Source organism: Microplitis demolitor, chromosome 5 (genome assembly GCF_026212275.2).
Source record: "Microplitis demolitor isolate Queensland-Clemson2020A chromosome 5, iyMicDemo2.1a, whole genome shotgun sequence".
NCBI lineage: Eukaryota > Metazoa > Arthropoda > Insecta > Hymenoptera > Braconidae > Microplitis > Microplitis demolitor.
This window is the reverse complement of record NC_068549.1, coordinates 18,641,503-18,662,972: the sequence shown is the minus strand read 5'-3', so window position 1 is coordinate 18,662,972 and position 21,470 is coordinate 18,641,503. Positions and strand designations below refer to the sequence as shown.

Genomic DNA, 21,470 nt, shown 5'->3' with positions numbered 1-21,470 from the left:
AATTTTTTTATTTTGTAATAATATCTTACGTCAGACTTCAGGAGCTTTTAGAAAATTTGATGGACCAATTACACGTTCTTCAAGTTCGGGGGTTTTTATTTTTTCATATGTACGCTGCATATACTTGCACGTTAAAATTAGATAGTAGTTATTTACAATGGCATAAGTAAATGCAGCCTGAAAAATGGTTAAATTTATAATTTGGTAAATTTTAAATTAAATATTCAAAATTAATAACCGGGAAAAATAGTTGAGATGAACAAGAATATAATTTTTTCCATTTTTTGTCAACGCAGATTTAATTAGATTTACACGGAAAAAAGAGCAGTGGAAAAATTATGTTTTAGTACAAAATTAGGGTCATCATATAAATAACTTCAATTACAATTATAAATAACAAATTTGTAAAGTTTCTATGAGGTACACTGATAAAAGGATTTCTTTGGATTTAATAAGATTTGTTAATATTTAACAAATAGTTTATTACTAAACAAGCTCAAATAACTATTTATTAACCGTCAACAAATTATTTATGAGAGAGTATTTCCTTGCACCAAAAAAATATTTATTAATGTATGATAAATGATTTATTTGACGCAATTGGACGTATTTGAAGATATAACCTAATTCTCTCAAAATATAAATGACAAAAATATTTTATAAAATTTATTTTAAGTGGGAAGATGAAGAATATATTAAAATAAAAAAATGATTTTTATGAAATAATAAACAAACAATTATTAAAAATAATTCTTATATTTTATATAAAATATGGCCGTGTAGTAACGCTTACTATGATTTAGTTAGTCTCTTGCTAATATATACAACTACACATGATTATATGCAGTCATCTATCGATAATATTCGCCAAAGAATTATTTGTTAACTAATAATAAATATTTATTTGTCTCAAAGAAGCTTCTCACAAGAGTTTTAATAAATCTAGTTTATTACTCTCAAATAAATCCATCTATCAGTGTATTTTTACTTGAATTAAACTTTATTATGAATAAAATGCTATTATGGACTGAAAAAAGTCTTGAAATTATGTACATGAAGATCGGAACGTTTTTTGCAGAACGAAAATAAAAATCGGTCTATCGGTTGACCCTGCGGACCAGCCTCAAAACTTTTTGCTGTTTTCGAGCTCCTTGAGCTCGAAAAATTGTTGTAGATACATTTTCGAGCTCGGAAATATTTTTGTATCCTTTTGTTTTCGAAAAAAAAACGTTTTTACGATTTTTTCTCATACGATATCTCCCGAACAAATAAACCGATTAAGACGGTTAAGGTGGCAATCGACGCTTTTTATTGAGTTCTACAACTGATCAGATTTTGAAATTGATTTATTGAGTCGTTTCTGAAAAATTTCGAGAATACTAAAAAAAATGTTTTTTTTTTTTAATTCTTTTGACAACGGTTTCTCTTGAACGAATTAACCGATTTTGATGTTTGAGGTGGCATTCGACGCGGCTTATGAAGCTTCAGAGCCCAGTTGATTTTGGAATCAATCCATCGAGCACATAAAAAGTTATTAAAAAAAAACATTTTTGAAAAAAGTTTATTTTTGGAATATCTCTGAACGAGCCCTGCCGATCAAACTCAATTTTTTTCAGTTTTTAGATATTGACAAGCCGCGTCGAATGACACCTTGACGATCAAAAATCGGTTCATCCGTTCAAAAGTTATAGATATTTACATACGTACGTACAGACATATATGCATACATACACTCGGACATCATCGTGAAATTAGTTAGGATAGCTTCCCAGAATCTCAAAACGTTAAGATCTCTTAGAAACTCGATTTTCGAAAATCGGACTGAAACCAATAACTTCCTGAATTTTTGAAAATTTGCAATTTTCTTGGCGGGAAGTTAAAAAAACAAACATTTTTGAAAAAATTTTATTTTTGGAATATCTCTGAACATACTGTACCGATTATACTTTTTTGCGGAATTATTTCTTTTCAATGCCAACAATGCAACGGTAATCCCTCGCGACAAGAGCATCATCATGGCTTGCGAATAGTCTAAACTCATAGCGATGCATGTCTAATTAAAAATTTACAGTTTTTACAATGACTGTTATACAAATATTTTTAATAGCTCAAAAAAATTGATAAATTATTTAAAAATTATTGAGATATTTTCGAAAATTTAATAGCCTTGGAATTAAATTTGAAACAGTTAGTCCTCATTCGACTCACGAGTCACGCAAGAACTTCCTTAAATAAGTAAATAAATATAATTATAAACAAATGTTTATGTACATAAATTTGCATAAATCTTTTTAGATCTATGTTAATTTTAAAAATAGAAAAAATTATTTAAAGTAGTTGTCAAATATTTTTATGAATGTGAATGTAACAGACATAGACAAATTCAAAATTATAAATGGAGTAAATAATTAAAAAAATATTTGTAAAAAATTCACTTATTAATTTTTAAATTTTTTAAATGCGCATTTTTTAAAAAATTTATTTTATTAGTTAGTTAGTCTGTTCATTAATAATTTAAAATTTTTCTGATGTATGCTACATTCACACTTATAATATTTTTTACGGGTAACTAATAAAAATAAAATAAAATTTATTTTTTACCTCTGTTAATAATCTTGCGATGCCTCTATTTTCAAATTTTTCTGGTACATTAATAGACTTCATATCCAAAATATTATCATTTTTTTTGTACAATAAAGTTGCTCTTTCTGATAATATAACGATTGTAAATTATTATTGGTAATATTTAAATTTTAATATTTTATATATATTACAAAAATAAATTTGTTAGTAATTAAATTTTATATGCTGATACCATAATTATCTAATTTTATATAAAATATTTGACGCTTTGGATTATGATGAACGCCGAACATAAACTTTTTTTGTATTATTATTAGTTTTGAAAAGTTTAAAACAAACAAATTTGACTTATTCATATGAATTAAATATTAATTACGTTAATAGTGACAAAATATTTTAATCACATAATCATATTTTAGATAACAACAATCAAATGGAGTTTTGTGATTATTTTGACAGGCAGTTTTTGTAAACTTGACAGGTTACTTTAAAGTTGTCGTTTTTGGTTGCTAGGAAGCGGAGAGAACAAAGTTTCTGATCAAGACGTCAGAGGACGTTTGAAATAGTAATCAACTGTCAGTAAAAAAGGGAAAGAGTTTATCCTGGTAGCAAATTTTCTGGTCAGAAAATTGGTGTCAATTTACAAGTTGGCGTCAATTCACAAATTGGTGTCAATTTGCGATCAAGTTGATGTCAATTTTAGCCTTTGTAACTATTGAGTATAAGTTGTTGCCAATTTTCCGTTAAAATTGAAGGCAAGTTTCCGTCGACACGAAAATTTTCTCAAAAAATTGGTTACTAGTTGCTGTCAATTTATGAAAATGCCAATTTTTGGAGCCAATGTGATGACAAATTGCTGCAGTAGGTTGTTGCGAGCTTGCTGTCAACTTGGCTATCAGGGCAGGGTAAATTTTTTGACAAAACAGTAGAGAAAACTTTATTGCCAGTCGTCTATTGATCAGAAAGTACATTTTCTTATTATAGATTCTGACTTGACATCCAAAAGTTTATGGCAAGCTAGCGACAACCTACTGCTACGGCTTGTCGTCAAGTTGAACGTGAAAATTGGCATGTCCACCAATTGATGACAACTTGACGCAAACTTTCAATTGGTGGCAAAAGTTGACATTTCATTGGTTGATAGAAAGTTGCTTTCAATTTTTCCGAAAGTTGATGACAGGTTGCGGCAGTAAACTGGGGTATTAGATCTCAAGTTGACGAAAATATACAACCGAAATAAGTTGTCAAGTTGACTACAAACTCTTGATAGCGCAAATAAATGACAGTGGTTCCTGTTGTACTCATATTAGAGCCTAAACTTGGATATCAACGATTTGATATAAACTTGTTGTCAAGTTCATCGGCAACACTGAACAGCACAGTTTCTGAAGGGAAAGTGTGGCTATTAGGGTAAGAATTTGAATGATAAGAATTTCTCAGGAATATAAATATTAAACGGGTGCCAGAGCCATTGTCCAAAAAAAAACTCGTTCGAACCCGTTTAAAAAATCTCATAGAATCCAATAGACTCTCATCAATTCCCATAGAGATTTTATAAGAATGCATGAGTTCTATGAGAAGTATAGACCTTGCACAGCTGTAAGATTCTATCGGATTTTTTAAGCAGGGAAGTATACTTCTCTTTACCCTCTTACGTAAGAGGTGTATCAAAATTTAAATCTACCCTGCTTAAAAAACGATAAATTCTCATAACTGTATAACATCTATGTATTAGGCTCTTATACATAGAGTTCATTCATCCCCATAGAATCTCTATGAGACTTTATGAAAATCTATCGGATTTTATGAGATGTTCTAATCAAATTTAATTGAAGTGTTACATGAATCTAACTTTTGATAGAATTAATTTTACATATACTTAAAGAGATATATGTCTATCACATTTACATATATATCTTCATTTATAAAGTTTTGATTTATGTAAATCTAAGTAAATTCAAATTGATATAATTGTCCTGATAGTTGAATCTACTCATATATAAATGATTTAAAGTCAAATTTGAATTTTTGGAGATTATTCATGTTTAGAAGATTATTTTTTGTTTTTTAGGCATATACTTTTACTTAACTGTCATATTGTAACAATGTCATTGTTAAAAATTTTTAACTAATTAGGATATAAAATTTATTAATCTGCTGACAGCATGATACGCTTATGAAATTCTTAAAAAAAAAAAAAAAAAAAAAAAAAAAAAAAAAAAAAAAAAAAAAATGCTGTGCATAAATATTCTTTAAAAAAAAAATATTTTTTTTTTTTGATAATTTTCTTACAAAAATAAACTAAAATTTATTCGGTAAATCTTTGAGAAAAATATAAAAATTATCATCGATTATAATCTTGTAGCTACCATAGCATTACGGAATATTTGTGACTCGATTATTTTTCCGGGGATATTATATATATCTTTCTAACGACTCAGTACATTAGCAGTTTATGTTTGTTATGTTTGTTCGCAAACTTTTTTGGCAGTAGTGTAGAAATTAAAGTTAATGTATTTTTTTTTTAGTGAAAGTAATATATATTATTTGAAGCAATCAGAGTGAGCGACACTAATAATATGAGCTGTAACTAATTTTTTAAATTTATGGTTACAATTTAATTATACACTGAGAGAAGAATTTATATATTAATAAAATTTATCAATATTAATAAACGGTTTATCAACTATTAACCAACAGTTCATCAAATATTAATAAGTATGAACACATATATAAAGAATCAGCCGAAAAATTGATTAATGTATTAATTTTTTTATAATTTAACGATAAAAATTTAAAAGAATTATTTATTCGGAATTTTCAGCTGGTCCATTTTGCCTCAAGTGTCATGCGTAGTGCTAAAAATATGAAAATATATTAGATTTATAGTAATTAGACGAAAAAAAAAAATATTTTTTTTGATCAAAATTTCAGGGAAGCACTCTGCCCCACCCTCACCTGCTTGAGCAAGATTCTGGTGCCAGTGTCTTGAACAAATTCCTAACCACTGGTGTCTTTTTCTATGTATGGCACTTGCGCAAGATCATGTAGCAAGAAGTCGACGTCAAGACTTGTGTATGTCTTGCTCAAGGCATTGTACAGAAAAATATTGAAGATGTCTTAGATACAGTGCAGTTGAAAAGTTTCTGGCGCATTTCTTACACCAGTAACATGGCAGGTATTTACGCATGGCTTGCGCAAGATCTGCTCAAGACTCGAAGACAATTTTGAGCCTTGAACAGATCTTGAGTAAGCCTTGCGTAACTATTTTCAACTATAGGCTTCCTCCAGAATTGAGTTGTAATCTGGCACGAATTTCTTGTGTAAGGCTTGCTCTAGACTTGCTATTAAAATCTAGTCAGAAAAATCTACAGCAAAACACTGTGTAAGGTAGGAAAAGACATTAATGTCTATCGAACGAGACCAGGCTTGCTCAAGCCTCGAACAAGATCGTTATATGGGATTGTGTGTGTTTGGGTTTTCCAATTTTTTTTTAATTTCATATAAATTTTTCAAAATTTTCAAAACTATTAACAATAATAATTTTTTAATAAACTTTGAGGTTATCTTCAAGCAAATAATTAAAAAAAATCACGCGATATTAAAAATTTCTTTTTAAAACTGAGTAGATTTCAAAATCAAAATTAACATAAGAAAAATTTATTATACAATAAAATGTTTTACAAGAATAATACAATTAAAGAATAATTAATTCTTACATTACATTTATATTAATAAAATATATAAATATGATTAAAAATTTTTTTTTTCTATTAAATTGTTTTGTTCTTTTTTTTTGTACTAGAAAAAATATTTAAAAATTTATGTCAGGATAAAAAACATTACATTGTACAAGTTGGAATCTATCCAGCAAATGGAGTGATACTACTACTATCCATTGCAGTTGATTGACGTTCAGAAGACATAAGTGACGATGGTCGTTGTTTAAGATGATTATTTAACCAGCCTTCTATTACAGGAAGATTGTTTTTACTCCATTTTAATTCTTCTTCTAAATCTCCCATTACTTTTTTAATGATTGCCTCAGCCGGATCGGCTTCTCTTTGACGATCTTTATACAATTGTGATACCATATCATAGCCTTCTTGAGTACTAAATGACGAGGTAGCTGAATTAATTATACCGTTCCATAAATGCTCTTTGGTTTCAAATCTTTGCTTCATTAAATTCCAGTGATCTACTAGGAAATCAAACAATGCAAAGTAACCAGTAGCGCTTCCTGTTAGAGTACTGTAAATTAATTGAATATCTGAATCCGTGAAATTTGAATTTTCATTTAAAATTGTAACATTTAATAATCTGAAAAATAAATTATTTGTTATTAATTGTGTTAAATCAAAAACATCAATCATTTTTTTTAAAAAAGTCATTAAATTTCACAATGAGATTTATGTTTTAATTATACCTTTCAATTTTCTTTTTATCAACGGGACAACCGGCTAGAGTTTTCAATAAATATGTTCTTTCACTTTGTTTTCTTTCTATTGTTTTCTGAGGGAAATTAATTACTCTTTGAAGACCGAATTCCCATTCTTCCATTGTACCCCATCGGAAGACTGGACAAATAAATTCATTGGCAACTCTAGAAAAAAAAAATTTTTCTTTGAAAAACATAATTAAAAAAAAAAAAAAAAAAAAACGATATATTATAAATAATTCAATCAATTATTCAATGAAAGAATTAAAGGTAATCAATAAGTAATTAACTATTATATAAAAATCACGCTATTTATCGGAAATTATAAAGAATTTTTTTTTTATTATAAGCTTGAAACCTCTATAATTAATTAATAATTTATATTAACCCTAAACTGGTCAACGTATGAGCGTGACGCCGCACTTAATTTTATTATTTTTATTACAATTACATTGTTTTCTAAAAAGGTTTGAAAAAATTTGACTTTGTTCTTCAAACATTTTAAAATATCATAAAAATTTTTTTGATGTTTAATAACAAAGTTGCTGTGAAATAAATTCTAAAAAAAAAAAAACTGACGGATTTGCGGGGCTGTTTTCATGACTTGACCAGAGTCGTTAGTAGATTTTAACTTGCGGCGTTGCCGTCTCTGGTGTATGTTCCTTCTTTCCGACTTCTCAGACACTTGACCAGAGTCGTTAGGTCGCGTTTGTTGACCAGTCTAGAGTTAATAAGATCAGTTGAACAGTACTCAAATATTTTGAACTAAATTAATTGTTTTTCTATTTTACGGTGGCTACAAAAAAATTTTTAATTAATTAAAATGGCATATTGTGTGGCACGGAATAAAACAATATGATTTCAGATGAGGGTGAAGTTGACTGCCTGAGCCGAAGGTGAGAAATATAATTCAAAAATGATTGTTCAGAAAGTTCTGCAGTGTAACATTTTCGGTTAACTTAACGACAAGTTTCTGGTAAGCCTTGGCTGGATAATACTTGCGTGCAAGTTGATGCAAATGAACCGCCGTTATTTGGATGTAATTTGACAGAAAATCTTGCCGTCAATTTGAAGTGAAACTTTCAATCAACTTAACGTCATTGTCTGACAGTAACACTTGTCGTCAAATTGAATAGAAAGTTGCAGACAATTTACTATCAACTTAAAGGTAACTGACTGCTCTCCAATACTTTCCTTTAAGTTGGCTTTAGAATACGGCTGTAGCTTGAAGTTAACTTATGGTTAAGGTGGCTATCAGGGACCTGCGTTAATACTGAAAGTGTTAATGTCGGTGGCTAATCGATATAGGCTGAATTCTGACCGAAATTGCGGCAAAAAATAATGCTGTACCTTAAATATTTGGATTTAGGTAATTTGTTAAAGAAAACAATTGCTTTTTATTAAATGAATCATTTTTTTAAGGAACTCATATTACTTTCATATTAAGTTTCCAGAGACATTTATTAGTTTAATTGGTTATTAGAAACCCTGGCCGATCCGAATTACGGTAATCAGGAAAATTACGGTCAAGTACGGTATTTTACGGTAAATTGCAGTATTTCATGGCAAAGATGCAGTAATTCACTGTAATTTGTGGCAATCCTGCGGTATTTCATGGTAAAAATGTAGTTTTCAGTAAAAGTATGGTATCTTTAAGTAAGAGTGCAGTATTTTACCGAAAATTTGCGGTGATATGTCAGTATCTTGCCACAAACCTAAAAATTTGCTGTAATATTGCGGCATTTTACTGTAAAGTCAAGTATTTCACTGTGTTACAGTGAAAATGCCACAAATTGTGATAAATTACTTAAATGGCCGTCATTTGCCGTACTAGGTCATAAATTACCGAATTAGTACCGTAAATTGCCGTATTTTACCGGGATTCATCGTATTCTTCGGTAAAATGTAGCAAATTTATAGCAAAATATGGTATTTTGCAGTAAAATACGGTACGTTACTGTAATTCGGATGGCATTAAATATTTTACCATATACTTGTACCATAACTTAAAATTCATTCTTTATTCAGCGGGAAAATATCGTATTTTTTTTTGTAGAGAAAACAAACGATAAAAAATAGCTCGAACGCCATTCTTTCATCAAACAGAGACATAAATATAACTTTTAGGTATAAATTTGGCGAAAAATAATATACTAATTTTCTTCCTTGGTATGTAATGTATTAATCATCATACCTGCACCAAAAGTTTAACTTTCTTTCCTGTTTAGCGGGAAAGAAGTCATACTTTTCTCTTATGAGAAAACACATGATTAAAATTAATGCGATTCTGACATGGATGAAATAATGTCCGAAACTAATTTAACGGGCAAAAACTAATAAGATTTTTTCCCTAGGGAAGAAACTTATTATTAGTTTCTGCTCACTAATTCGCGTTGGTCTAAAATTGGTTTGTTTCGATTGGCAACACAGGCTGAAACTCGCAGTTCTAATGAAGTTGATGTGAAAATTACTTTTTAACAATGATTTTCTATCGCACTATTAATTTTTTTTTTTATTATAAATAAATATTCAGTTTGTATTATATTATTATTATATTCAAAGAAAATATGATTTTATTATGCATATAAAAATAAAATAACTTACGGATTTCCTTCATCAGGTTCGTCATCTTTCATCCATTTTTTGTATTGTTCTTTAGCCTCTTCAACACAAGGACGATAACCAGCACGACACAAGAAATTCTTAGCTAGTCCTCTCATATGAGTCTTCCACGATGGCTCATTAGGATTCGGCGTCTCACCAAGTTGATTCTTGTATAATGGCTCAAGGAGACTAAAGATGTACGCCTGATGTAATCAATTATATAATTAAAATAATTTTAAATTCATTAGTAGTTATTTACATACTTATAATCTTTATCTACTTTAAAAAAAAAAAATTATTTTATAACAATAATTGTTTTTTACTTCGAAATTAGTTGCAACATTTTCTGATTCTTGAATTTTTCTTCCAACGTGATCAATCATAGTGAAAAATGGTTCCCACACTACATGACTAGTTTCATTTTTTAAAAATAGGGTCATATTAAGCGCTACTTCGAAGCATATGTTACCAGCATACGCCATATTCCAGGCATCATGTAATAGTTTAGCACGAGTTAATACTGGAATCGTTTCACGCATTGGTCCTTGAAGAAATTCACCCAACATATACCAATTGCATGGATCATAATTGACCGGGAACATTCCTGTTAAATAATCAGTTAAATAATTCAGTTATTTTCACATAAGCCCGGGTCGAAAAATTTGATCTGATTTTAGTCAAACTGGACTGCATTTGGACTAATTGGTGTGTATTTGAACCAGTTGATCTACTTTTGAACTTTTATAAAAATTTTACGTTGTTTTCGATCTGTTTTTTTAAAAAACAATCACGTAACGGGCAGACAAAACTAGATTAAATCATGGACTTGTAATATTTTCATTTATGGACAGTATTTACAAAAAATATTCAAAATTTTAGAATTGACTATATTTTGTTTACCATTTAACTAGTGTCTTTTGTTTAAAAATGTCGATAATTAATAGTAGTCTGACAACTGTATTTTTTATTTGTCTTGACTGAATATTAATAATCTTGAATAAAAGTAATAAAATTACTCTCAAAATGTTAAGAAATTTTTCTTATTTACTGGACAAAATTGGAAAATATTTTGACATTAGACACCATCAAAATTTTTATGACATTTTATTAAAAAAGCGTATGAGCATGTTTCGAATATCGAGAAAATTTTAATAAATTTATAAATCTAGATTATTATTAGTATTTACATTTGTAAAAAGTCCTGTTTTTGATCCAAAAGTGATTAAAAGTAGACCAATAATTATAATAAAAAATCTGTTTTTTAAGGGGGATCACTAGCGTGATCGCCTGAAAAAAAGATGGTTCTTGGAAATTTTTTAAAAGAAAATTTTCGAATTTTTTAAAAGAAAACTACTGTATGGAATGTTTTAAGGATATATTTTTGGATATATAATGAATACAAGATAAAATTTTTGGACAAAAAAATTCAAAACTTAGCGAATTATTCACAATCTCTCAAGGATCATAAAAAAAAAGTCCCCCTACTGTAGTGAAAGCCACCTTCGCAGAACCGGAAATCAAAAAAACCAAAAAGTTTATTAAACTAGACGGTATTTTCTGTATCATGACCGTCGGGTTAAAAAAAAAATTTTAATTTGACAAAATGGTATTTTTAAAAAGCATTTCAAATTTCGCGCGAAAATTTAATGATTTTTGGCCTGCCAAAATTACATTTTAGTATGTTATTTTTGAAGCTATAGACTATCGAAGTACGCAAAACAAAATTGATTTTTTCAAAATTTCACACTAGTGGCCCCCCTTAATCTAAAAGCGATTAAAAACAGGTTAATTATAATACGAAAACAAGTTTGATAATCGCCTGAACAGGTAATAGTCCGGAAAAAATGGATTAAATTCCTACATAAAATAACTACGATTTAAAAACCTGAATTAAATAACAAATAATCGAATTTATCAATTATTCTGAAACAGATCTAATTTTTTGACCTGGAAATATTTTTATAAAATATAAATTACACAAATATATCACCTATTTCTTCTGGATTAACGATAACAAAATTTTCTTTAGAAGCTATATCCGGTCTAGTGATTGAGTTATCACCTTTAGTCAGCCAGTAATTTGGCTGAAGCTTATCAAAGCTAATATTTTCTTGTGACACCATAATAATTGGTATGTCCCATAAATAAGACATTTTTTCATTTGATGCAGGCGGTGTTTCACGAAGAAAAACATTCTTTGATAAAAAAAAATTTATAAATAAATAATTAAAAATAAATGAATTGTTAAATTGATGTTTTAAGTTGTTAAATAACAATAGAGTGAAGAAAATCGTCGTGGTTGCCTTGAAAACTGTAGTGTAACATAACGATACTTACTTGTGTGAAGGTGATGTTTCCGGTTTCATAATCACGAATTACCGTTACCACTGGCACACGGTCTCTGGTTATCCAAGGTGCTGCGATACTGCTGATTGTCAGGTCATTAGGTAGGGTTAAATTATTTTTGACCCTCACTTTATCCAATTGAGTGAATATGTCATGAGCATAAAAACTACGGCTATTTTATTTATCAAAAAAAAAAAAAAAACATTTTTTTTTAATAGTCAATATTTTTATTACACTGTAAAAAATTTGCAGAGTGAATGCGGATTAAGAGTGGATTCGAAGTGAATGCCGAGTGGATGACTTTTCATTCATTTAATCCTGCCAGGCCGAAGTTTACTCCAAAGAGAAGTTTATTTTAATATTAAAACTCCAAATCGGAGTGAATGTGGATTTAAGGAGGCTCGACACCGATTTTCGAAATAATACCAAAATTCTGAAATTTTTTTTATCGAAAAAGTTATAAAAAAAAGGTTCACTGTTAAAATTTCAAGTCGATTCACCATACCGTTTTCGAGAAATAAATTATCAAAATTAGTTCTTATCTACGGGCGTGAATGGGAATCATTTTTCAAAGTTCTGTAGTTTTTGCTACAATAATACCATCGCTATAAATTATTCAGTATCAAATAATTAAACATTTCTAAACACATTAATATGATTTTTAAGTTTAATCATGGGTTTATTATTAAATTACTAATGAAATAAGAGACGAATTTTAGTTAATGATGTCACATGTGTTGTGAAGCTAAGAAACAACGGCAACAGTATCATTTTGACTGTGTTTAACCTCTCATACGTCTTCTTTTATCAGTTTTTTTTTCTTTCATTTTCTGATTGTTTTTAACGTTTATTATAAACATCTTCTGAGACTAATTTACTTTTCCAATATTTCCTCTTTTTAATATTACTTTCTTCCATAACTATTAAAAACAAAAATCAGTTGACATTTTTTTCTTTTTACTCATTAAGTTTCGGCAGTATCTAACGAAATCTCGAATTTAAGAATTTTAATTACTTTTTGAATATTTATGGCACTCGGATGATGAAAATCTTCCGAGGAAGTTCGTCTTCTGTTTTTAGCCGGAAGCTAAGAAAATTACTGCTATGATAATTACTTAATAAATAATTAGAATTCTTAAATTCGAGATTTCGTTAGGTGCGGCCCAGCCTTAATACACACTGCCACATAGTATTCGTGTTGGACCTGAGCTTCAGCTAGTAATAAACCTTGTGACCAACAATAGTACACAAAAAAATTATAAAACACTAGCGCACTGTTGCCATATTTCCACGTTTATTTTTTAGTCACTTCTTTCATTAAAAAAAAATTATTTTATTCAAAACAAATTTCTTTATAATTCAATGCAGTTATTTTGAAAATATATTATGTTAATTTCTAAAAGTAAGTTAATTCATAACATATTCTATTAATGAAATTTTGGTGTGTAGGAGTTGTAATCTTGCAAAAATACAATAGAAAATCCACGAGATACCCTAGAAAGATAATCGGTATTGAGCCTCCTTGAGGCTCGACCGAATCTAGTGTAATAAGGATTTTCCAACTTTAAAATTGGTATATGTATACATGTAAAGAAGTACTTTATCTATGTATTCTCAAAATTTGAATATGATCCACTGTCAAGTTTTTTAGAAAAAAAGATTTAAAAATGACATTTTTAAAGTTCTTAAACACAAACTCTTGTGGCGGACAAGCTTCCGTCATGATTTATTCGATTTTTTTCATTATTAACCTCCCGAGTTTAAGAAATAAAAAACCACATGCCATAAACTTGAATATTTTTAGAATATGATAAGATTTTAACAGTATAGTGTTACCGTTGTAATTATTTAAATAATTCAAGTTAAACTTTATTATTTAATCTCGTTCATCGACAGAGATACATATTATTGAGGTTTGGCAACGTCGCGGAAGCAGCTGAGAGAAAGAACAAAGATAGAAATACATTAATAAGAGAGACGAGATTAGAAATAAATTTTTCCCGCTTTAATTTGAATATCAATGTGTAAGAAGTTAGAACGCGCTGTTGCCAAATCTTTTGTATTAAATCATATGAATCAAAAATAACCAAGTAATTTCATTACTTTCTTTAATTAAATAAGTAATAAATATTAATTTATGACTTCGTTATGTTATTATAAATTAAAATAATGAATTTTTACAACTATTAGAAGAATTTAGCAAACAAAAAAATTCAAACACTACTTTGACTCACTAGTTTCGGTCGGACCTCCTTAAATAAAATCTGTAATCACTCCAAATTTTTTTCAGTGTAAATATTCAACAGTAATTTAATGTCATTAATATAAAAAAAAATACTGATTACTTTTTGGCTGGTTCATGAACAAATTTTTGGACTCCTTGACGGAAAATTTCTTCTCCAAGCGTATAATTAAACATACGGAATACCAGCTCAACTGTAAATAATAATTAATAAATAAGAAAGTTTTGAAATGTATGATAAATCACGAACTTTAAATCATGAGTTGTTATTTTACGCATTAACTCGGTTTATGTGTGCATAAAAATGATCGGTGAGGTGTACGTACATGTAGACAATAAAGATGTAGATAAAATTCATTAAATATATAACCTTCGCTTACAATTCTAATCATATGACTTACTGGTCAAGACCTTGACAATATCGTTAACTTTTAATGTTTATTTTTTATTATTATCATTACTATTGTTATTGTTTTTTTGTATCTTACTTTTAGAAGAAGTTGCTTCGTGTCTTATACCAGCTACACGAGAAAACGGTAATGTTTTACCGAATTCATAATAAAGAGAATATAAAAGTGTCATTGGCCACTTTCCTTCCATTTCATGTGGATCAATCTATTTAATTAAATTTATTTAATTTATTTGCTAATTTTTTTTTCTTATTTATGATCTTAAAAATTTTATTTACATCTACTGTTGTTTTAGATGCTAAAAATGAATTCAATGCTTTGTTAACTTGTGCGTCACTCCAGCGAAAAGGAGTAATTCGTTGTCCAATCCATTGATAAATTAACTCATATGCAGTATTCCAAACTAATGGGCTACTTAATTCACTTTCTCTGAAAAAGAAAAAAAATTGTCAGCTTGTTTTTGAACAAAGAGTTAACAGAAAAATTAAGATTTGTTTATAAAATTATTTAAAAAATTTTTATTTAAGAATGTTTTATTGTTTTTTTTTTCTTAATCGACTGATAAATAAGAAAAAAAGTTTACGTGCTCACTTGAAAAACATGAGACCCCAACTGTCAGAAGCTTTGGAAGCCGTGTACATTGGCATAGCAACGAGATCCAATTTTGAGAGACCGATAGAAATGTTAAAGTAATTTTGTAAATAATTTATTATCGTAACTATTTTATTTGGTACTTTTGATAAAGTTGATAGATATTCTTTTCTTCCCCAAACTTTTATTTCTAGTGGACTACGACCTTCAATTGGATTAACAGATCTGCTTGGTGACATACTTTCAAAATCGGAAATCATAAATGCTAATTGATATGTTGACATTTCTGGAGTTTTTTCAAAATTGTCTCGCATAAAATTCGGTTCTTCTGGTCTAAAAAAAATTATGTTATTGATTTACATATATAATACAGATATTGATATTAGACTGATTGAAAAAAATCGAATATTTTTTTTTCGAAACCCCTTATTAAAAAATTGCAGGGAGGTGAAATAAAATGACTTAAAAATTAGATCTTAATATTAATATATAGAGTTCACTGGATTTAATTATGTAGGGAACTTCACGTTCCACAAAAAAATTCTCTTATCATTTTTTGATAAATCCATCTGTTCAAAAGGTATTGGAGCTTGAAGTCAAATTTATAGTAAATTTCGAGATCTTTTTACTTTTCCAGCGAAACTATTGGACTTATCATAAAATCTCGTAGAATCTTTTTTGTAGACAATTTTATTCCCTACAAATTATTTCCATAAAGTTTTTTCAAATTTCGCATAACCTTCTAGTTATTTCCATTTTAATGTCAAGCTCTTAAAAAAAGTAGCGTTTTGATCGATTTCAAGAGCTTGATATTAAAATGAAAATAACTAGAAAACAATGCGGAATTCGGAAAAATATTATTAGAATAACTTCTAGGGAATAAAATTGTCTACAAAAAAGATTCTATGACATTTTATGATAAGTCCGATAGTTTCGCTGGAAAAGTAAAAAGATCTCGAAATTTACTATAATCTTGACTTTCAAACTCCAATAACTTTTGAACAGATAGATTTATCAAAAAATGATAAGAGACTTTTTTTGTGGAACGTGAAGTTCCCTACGTATATCCTGAGTTCATCTGTACAATGAGCTCTTACCGAGGTATAAAATTCCAGACGTAAAATTTTTTTTTCCCATGCCCTGGTGGTCCTGATTCACCGTGATGTAGGGTGAGTTACGGTGATCACGGTAAATCACGCTAATAGGGTGAAATTACGGTGATTCACGGTAATTTACGGTGATTAACAGCGATTCACTGTGAATCACCGTAAATCACAGTGAATTACTTCAAAATTACGGTGATCTTTCACGATGATTCGGGGTAAAATCACGGTGATTCACGTCTATTCACGGTGAATCACGGTGATGTTCTATAATCGAACTATAGAGATTTACCGTGATTCACGGTGAATTTTTGTAAAATTCTGCTGTCCCATCGAGGTTTCATAATGTATTGCCTTTCTTTTTATACAATAACAGTGATTTTCACGGAATCACCATGATCTACGACATCACGGTGAGATCTCGCGTTGATTTACTGTGATTCATTATTATTATTTGAATGGGAAATAAAAAATTGTGATGAGTGACTTCTAGATATTAATATTAAGAGGTCATTTTTTTAAAGACATTATATTTCACATACCTGTAATTATTTAATAGGGCGTTTCGAGAAAAAAAATAGTCGATTTTTTTGAATCAGTCTAATACATATATACCTAAAAATTTAATTTATAATAAAATAATATACTTACATTTCTGTGCTAGCAATGAGCGGCGTATTCGAACGGCATTGTAGATTTTTTGGACGAATCACAGAGAGTAAAAATGTTGCCTTATATTCTGGCTCATCGATGCAAGGAAATAGTTGTTTTGCATGATTTAGTCTCAAATGAGTTGCGAGAAATGTGCTGACAACAGTACGTCGTTTGAATAAAAAATTGAATTGATAGCAGTATTTCTTAAAATTATCTCTAATCTACCATTCACAAATATTTATTTTAATCTAAATTAAGTTATTTAAAAACAAAATTACAAATAAGTTAGATGATTGCAAACGAAATGAGATTTATAAATTACTTTTTTTTAAAAAAAGTTCATTATAATTTTATGGAATTCATAAATCAACGTAAAAAATGCACCTGTAGAAAATTAAAAAAACTACAAGTGCAATTTTTTAAAATATTTTTTTTTTATTATTTATCGTTTTTAAAAACAATCCAAAAATCATTTGACGTCGGCTAACTCAAACATCAATAAATCAAATTGTTTAAGATTTCATATATATTAGATAATTTAATGTCGAATTACATAAGTACATAATATATAAATATTTTTCATACGGATAATGATTTATATGACTGTGAGTAAAGTAAAGTAAATTTCCTATCAGTTAATATGCTACTGCCCTTGAAATTATATGAAAAATAAAAATAAAAAGCGTCAACGGACTTACTGTGCTTGAGCAAGAGTATCCAAGTATGAGTTCATAAAAAATCCATAGGTTTCAGAAATTGAAATATTTCCAGTATAATTGATATTGATTTCACATTTTCGTCCAGTAGTAAACCATTGTTGCAAATCTATATTAAATTCCGATTTTTTTATATTGTGTTCCTGTTCAGCAATGTCAGCCTGTTCAAACGCTTCCCTTCATGACAGCAAATTAATTATAAAAATATTAATTAGAAATATACCTCAAACCTCATAATCATACGCTCATTGATTTATTTACAAACAATAAAAATTCTTTCACACGTCATTCATAATAATTTTTTATTGTTTAACTTAAATATATTTTCTTTTTTAATGAGTGTAATGTTCCATTTAAATAAAAAAAAGTGTGGTAAATATTATCAATTAATATTCTTTATATATTTTTAATTTTCAAAAATTACAAAATGTTTCTGATAAATATTTCGAAATTTTATAATATATTTGATAAATCTGTTTTTATTCTTCTTCATTATTTACAAGTGGTGACTTTGTTAATTATAGATTTAGACAATCCCTGATTAAACAGAATGATTCACTCAATGATGAATGTATATCTATACAGTATTCAAATTAAATCATTTTAAATTGTTTTGAATTATTTTTAATCGTTTCTTTTAATCAAGGAATAAGAATTTTTTTTTTACAATTTTTATAAATTCTCAAAAAATTATAAAGAATAATTGGATTAATGTACAATAAATATCATCGTTAGAAAATTAGCAGTACTTCAAAAATTTTTCCAATCCAAAAAAATTACACATTTCTGAATCTTTATAAAAACATTTAAGTGGAATAGTTTAAAGAAATTATAATAAAAAAACATCAGATAATTTTTCATAAAGAAAAAAAAATTAAATATTTTAAACAAAGTTTAAATAAGTCTACTTTCTACAAAATCACAACTATTAAAAGAACAAATTCTGTCTCGAATATGGTTCGATAAAAAAATGTTAATTATTTTTACTAGTAGAAAAGAATAATAAATTTTTGGACAAAGTAGAAACCAAAAAGTCCGAATTTCGATTTAGCATAAAAGTATCGAAATATAAACCAGTGGTTATTAAAAATAATGTGTATTTTAAATCAGTAAATTTTAGTAATTTTAAGTAGGAAAGGGGGGCAAAACGGGGTACTTAAATACTATAGGTTTTTGAAGACTCAAATACTCTAAATTTTCTTTTTTTTTAATGATATTCAAAGTAAATAAAAAAATGTCTCAATTGCTGCTAAAAAACAAATTTTGCGAACAAATGGCAGACCCCCACCAAAAATAAAAAAAAAATTTCGTTTATTAAACTAAATTATTTTGTACGTATTAACTGGCATAATGAAAATTTATATTTTACACAATTATTGGATGCAAAGAAAGAAAAAAAAATTTTAAACAAAAGTTATTAATATTTTTCGACTAACACTCGATTTTTGAAAAAGTTTAACTAAAAAAGTTGAAAATAATACTCAATTATATTTACGAAAGTGATTTTGGAATGTTAAAAAAATATTTAAAAAAACAATTTCCTATTTCTTGTATTTCTAAAATAAAATCTCGATCGATTTTACAAAATTCCATAAATTTTTACAGAATAACAAATTAACAAACGTGAAAAACTATTAACATATAATTAAAATAATAAAAAAGACCTGACACATAAGCTAATAATTAAATTAAATAGATAGTGTTAAGTCACTCACGTGCTATTTGGACTGAGACATTTAATCGAAATGTTAGTAATATGTAAGCCACGATCTACATCAAGTTTAATTCGTGATCCTTCACTAATCCAGCTGCCAAATATCTTCACTTTACCCAGGAAAGTAGCATTAATTGTAAACGGTTTTATCTCCAATTCATAATTCGTTGGCTTAAAACTTCGAGGCATTCTGTATGCAGGTAATTTGAATACATCATTGAAATCAATACTTCTTCGTGATCTAGTTCTGTCCTGAATCCAACAATGAGTACACTATCACATTAGAGTTAACTATTTGTTACTATTAATTTTTTTTTTAATTACACTTACATTTGATTCAGCTGATATAGTATTAAATATTAATAATAGAGAAACCAGAGAGATAATCAACTTCATGTTGATATCACTCTCTAGAACTCTGAGATAAATAAAAATAATATTTTTAATTAATAAAGTTGAAACTCTGAAATAATTTTAAATTTATTTAACTTTTTTTTTTAATACTTCAAATTATTTTTTTGACTATAATTTTTAATTTGATTTTTTAATTAACAATTACAATCAACCATCGCTATGTTATTTATAATTTACATATAAAGCTTAAAAACTTTGCTAATTATTTTTAAAAATTTTAAATTAACGTAAATAAAATAAATTAAAAATTTTTTAAATTTTAATGATAAAAATAATTTTTGAAATACTAAAAAAAAATTTTTTTTAAAATTACTAATTACTGCATAGTAAATAATTTTTAAAAAATTATTAAATGCTTGTAATTAATATTTAATAATTTTCGAATTATAAAATTTTTTTTAATTTAATTTGAATTATTTTAAGATAGAGATTTTTTTTTTTTTTACGATAAGTCAATTGTAATTGTAAATTTTTCTAAAATTAAAAAAAAATTTTTGTTTATCTGTTAAAAAGCTAGCAGGTGACCTCACCTACAAGCTTCAGTGACAGATGTCAAAATAGTTGAACTGCAACTGAAGATAGACCTCAACAAACTGGCACTCTGCCCTCGTCCCTAGATTACCAATTATCGTTCTCTCTTTTTTACTGCAATACATCGCACTCACTTATACTGTGCCCTCGGAGCATAAAAAAAAATTATTTAAAAAAAAAATTGAGGTGCGCGTGACGAGATGGTGATTGAGTAAAATAAGTCCAGGCACGGATTTGCTCTTAACCACATGATCGTACGTACTATGGGTCGTCGGTCCATCAGTCTTATTATCCAATTGACAAGTTCGCGCGTCACAAGAGGAAAACGTTCTGTAATCAGGCTCCTCAATAGACCAATGGAGTAGCCGTTGGGTTACGTTCAATGGGGACTTGACACTTTCAGTTCACTTTGTTATACCATTTTAAACTGCGTTTGGTAAAGTCCCTATTAGTATGCAGGAAGTGATAGTTACCTGACATTGGTAATGACTATAGATCAAGATATTTAAGTTTGTTAACATCTACTCGACAATAACTCATTTCATTTTATCAATCTAAATTCAACCTTCACCAAATTAAACTCCATACTTTGCATTTCGGGGGTAATTTTAAATATTTTGTTTACGTTGTTATTTAGATACAATTTTTAATTCTATTTATATCAGATGAAAAATAATGAGGGGAAGGGAGGGGGGCAAAAGGAAGTAGGGGAAGCAAAATGGGGTACCCCAAAAATTTTATAAAAAAAACATTTTATATTTTAAATGGTTTTTAAACATTCCAGAATCAATTTCGTAACTATAATTGAGCGTTATTTTGAATTTTTTTTTGATAAACTTTTTCATAAATCAAGTGTCAGAAAATATTAATGACTTTTTTTTTATGATAATAACTATTAAAAACTTTTTTTTTCTCCTTTTGTATTCAATAATCATGTAAAATATAATTTTTTTTCATGTAAGTTATTTGCAAAAAAGTTTAACTTAATCAAACTCATTTAAAATCCAGAATTTTTTCTTTTTAACTTTTTTAGGGGTTACCCCATTTAGCCCACAAAAATTAATTTTTTTTTTAACTGTAACTGAAAATTTTTTCTATTTACTATGAATATCATTAACAAATGT

General features: G+C 27.9%; 2 protein-coding genes across 3 annotated transcripts; both read right to left on the bottom strand.

Moving 5' to 3' along the window:
- Positions 1-30: 30 nt before the first annotated feature.
- LOC106693508 (protein NATD1) lies at positions 31-3,056 on the bottom strand. The gene is made up of 3 exons (XM_053738994.1): positions 2,816-3,056; positions 2,602-2,708; positions 31-177 (listed from the first exon to the last, which is right to left on the bottom strand). The coding sequence occupies exons 1-3, from the start codon at positions 2,937-2,939 to the stop codon at positions 31-33; spliced, it is 378 nt and encodes a 125-aa protein (XP_053594969.1). The 5' UTR covers positions 2,940-3,056.
- Positions 3,057-6,354: 3,298 nt separating this feature from the next.
- LOC103569093 (aminopeptidase N) lies at positions 6,355-20,978 on the bottom strand. 2 transcript variants are annotated; one of them, XM_008546194.3, is made up of 15 exons: positions 20,346-20,978; positions 19,732-19,864; positions 19,403-19,653; positions 17,670-17,864; positions 16,969-17,124; positions 15,215-15,547; positions 14,902-15,052; positions 14,702-14,828; positions 14,317-14,407; positions 11,963-12,143; positions 11,616-11,820; positions 9,949-10,229; positions 9,626-9,828; positions 7,010-7,186; positions 6,355-6,903 (listed from the first exon to the last, which is right to left on the bottom strand). In XM_008546194.3, the coding sequence occupies exons 2-15, from the start codon at positions 19,795-19,797 to the stop codon at positions 6,447-6,449; spliced, it is 2,874 nt and encodes a 957-aa protein (XP_008544416.1). In that variant the 5' UTR covers positions 19,798-19,864; positions 20,346-20,978; the 3' UTR covers positions 6,355-6,446. The 2 variants fall into 2 exon arrangements, with proteins under 2 accessions (XP_008544416.1, XP_008544418.1); XM_008546196.3 differs by having other exon boundaries at positions 19,732-19,819.
- Between the last annotated feature and the right edge of the window lie 492 nt (positions 20,979-21,470).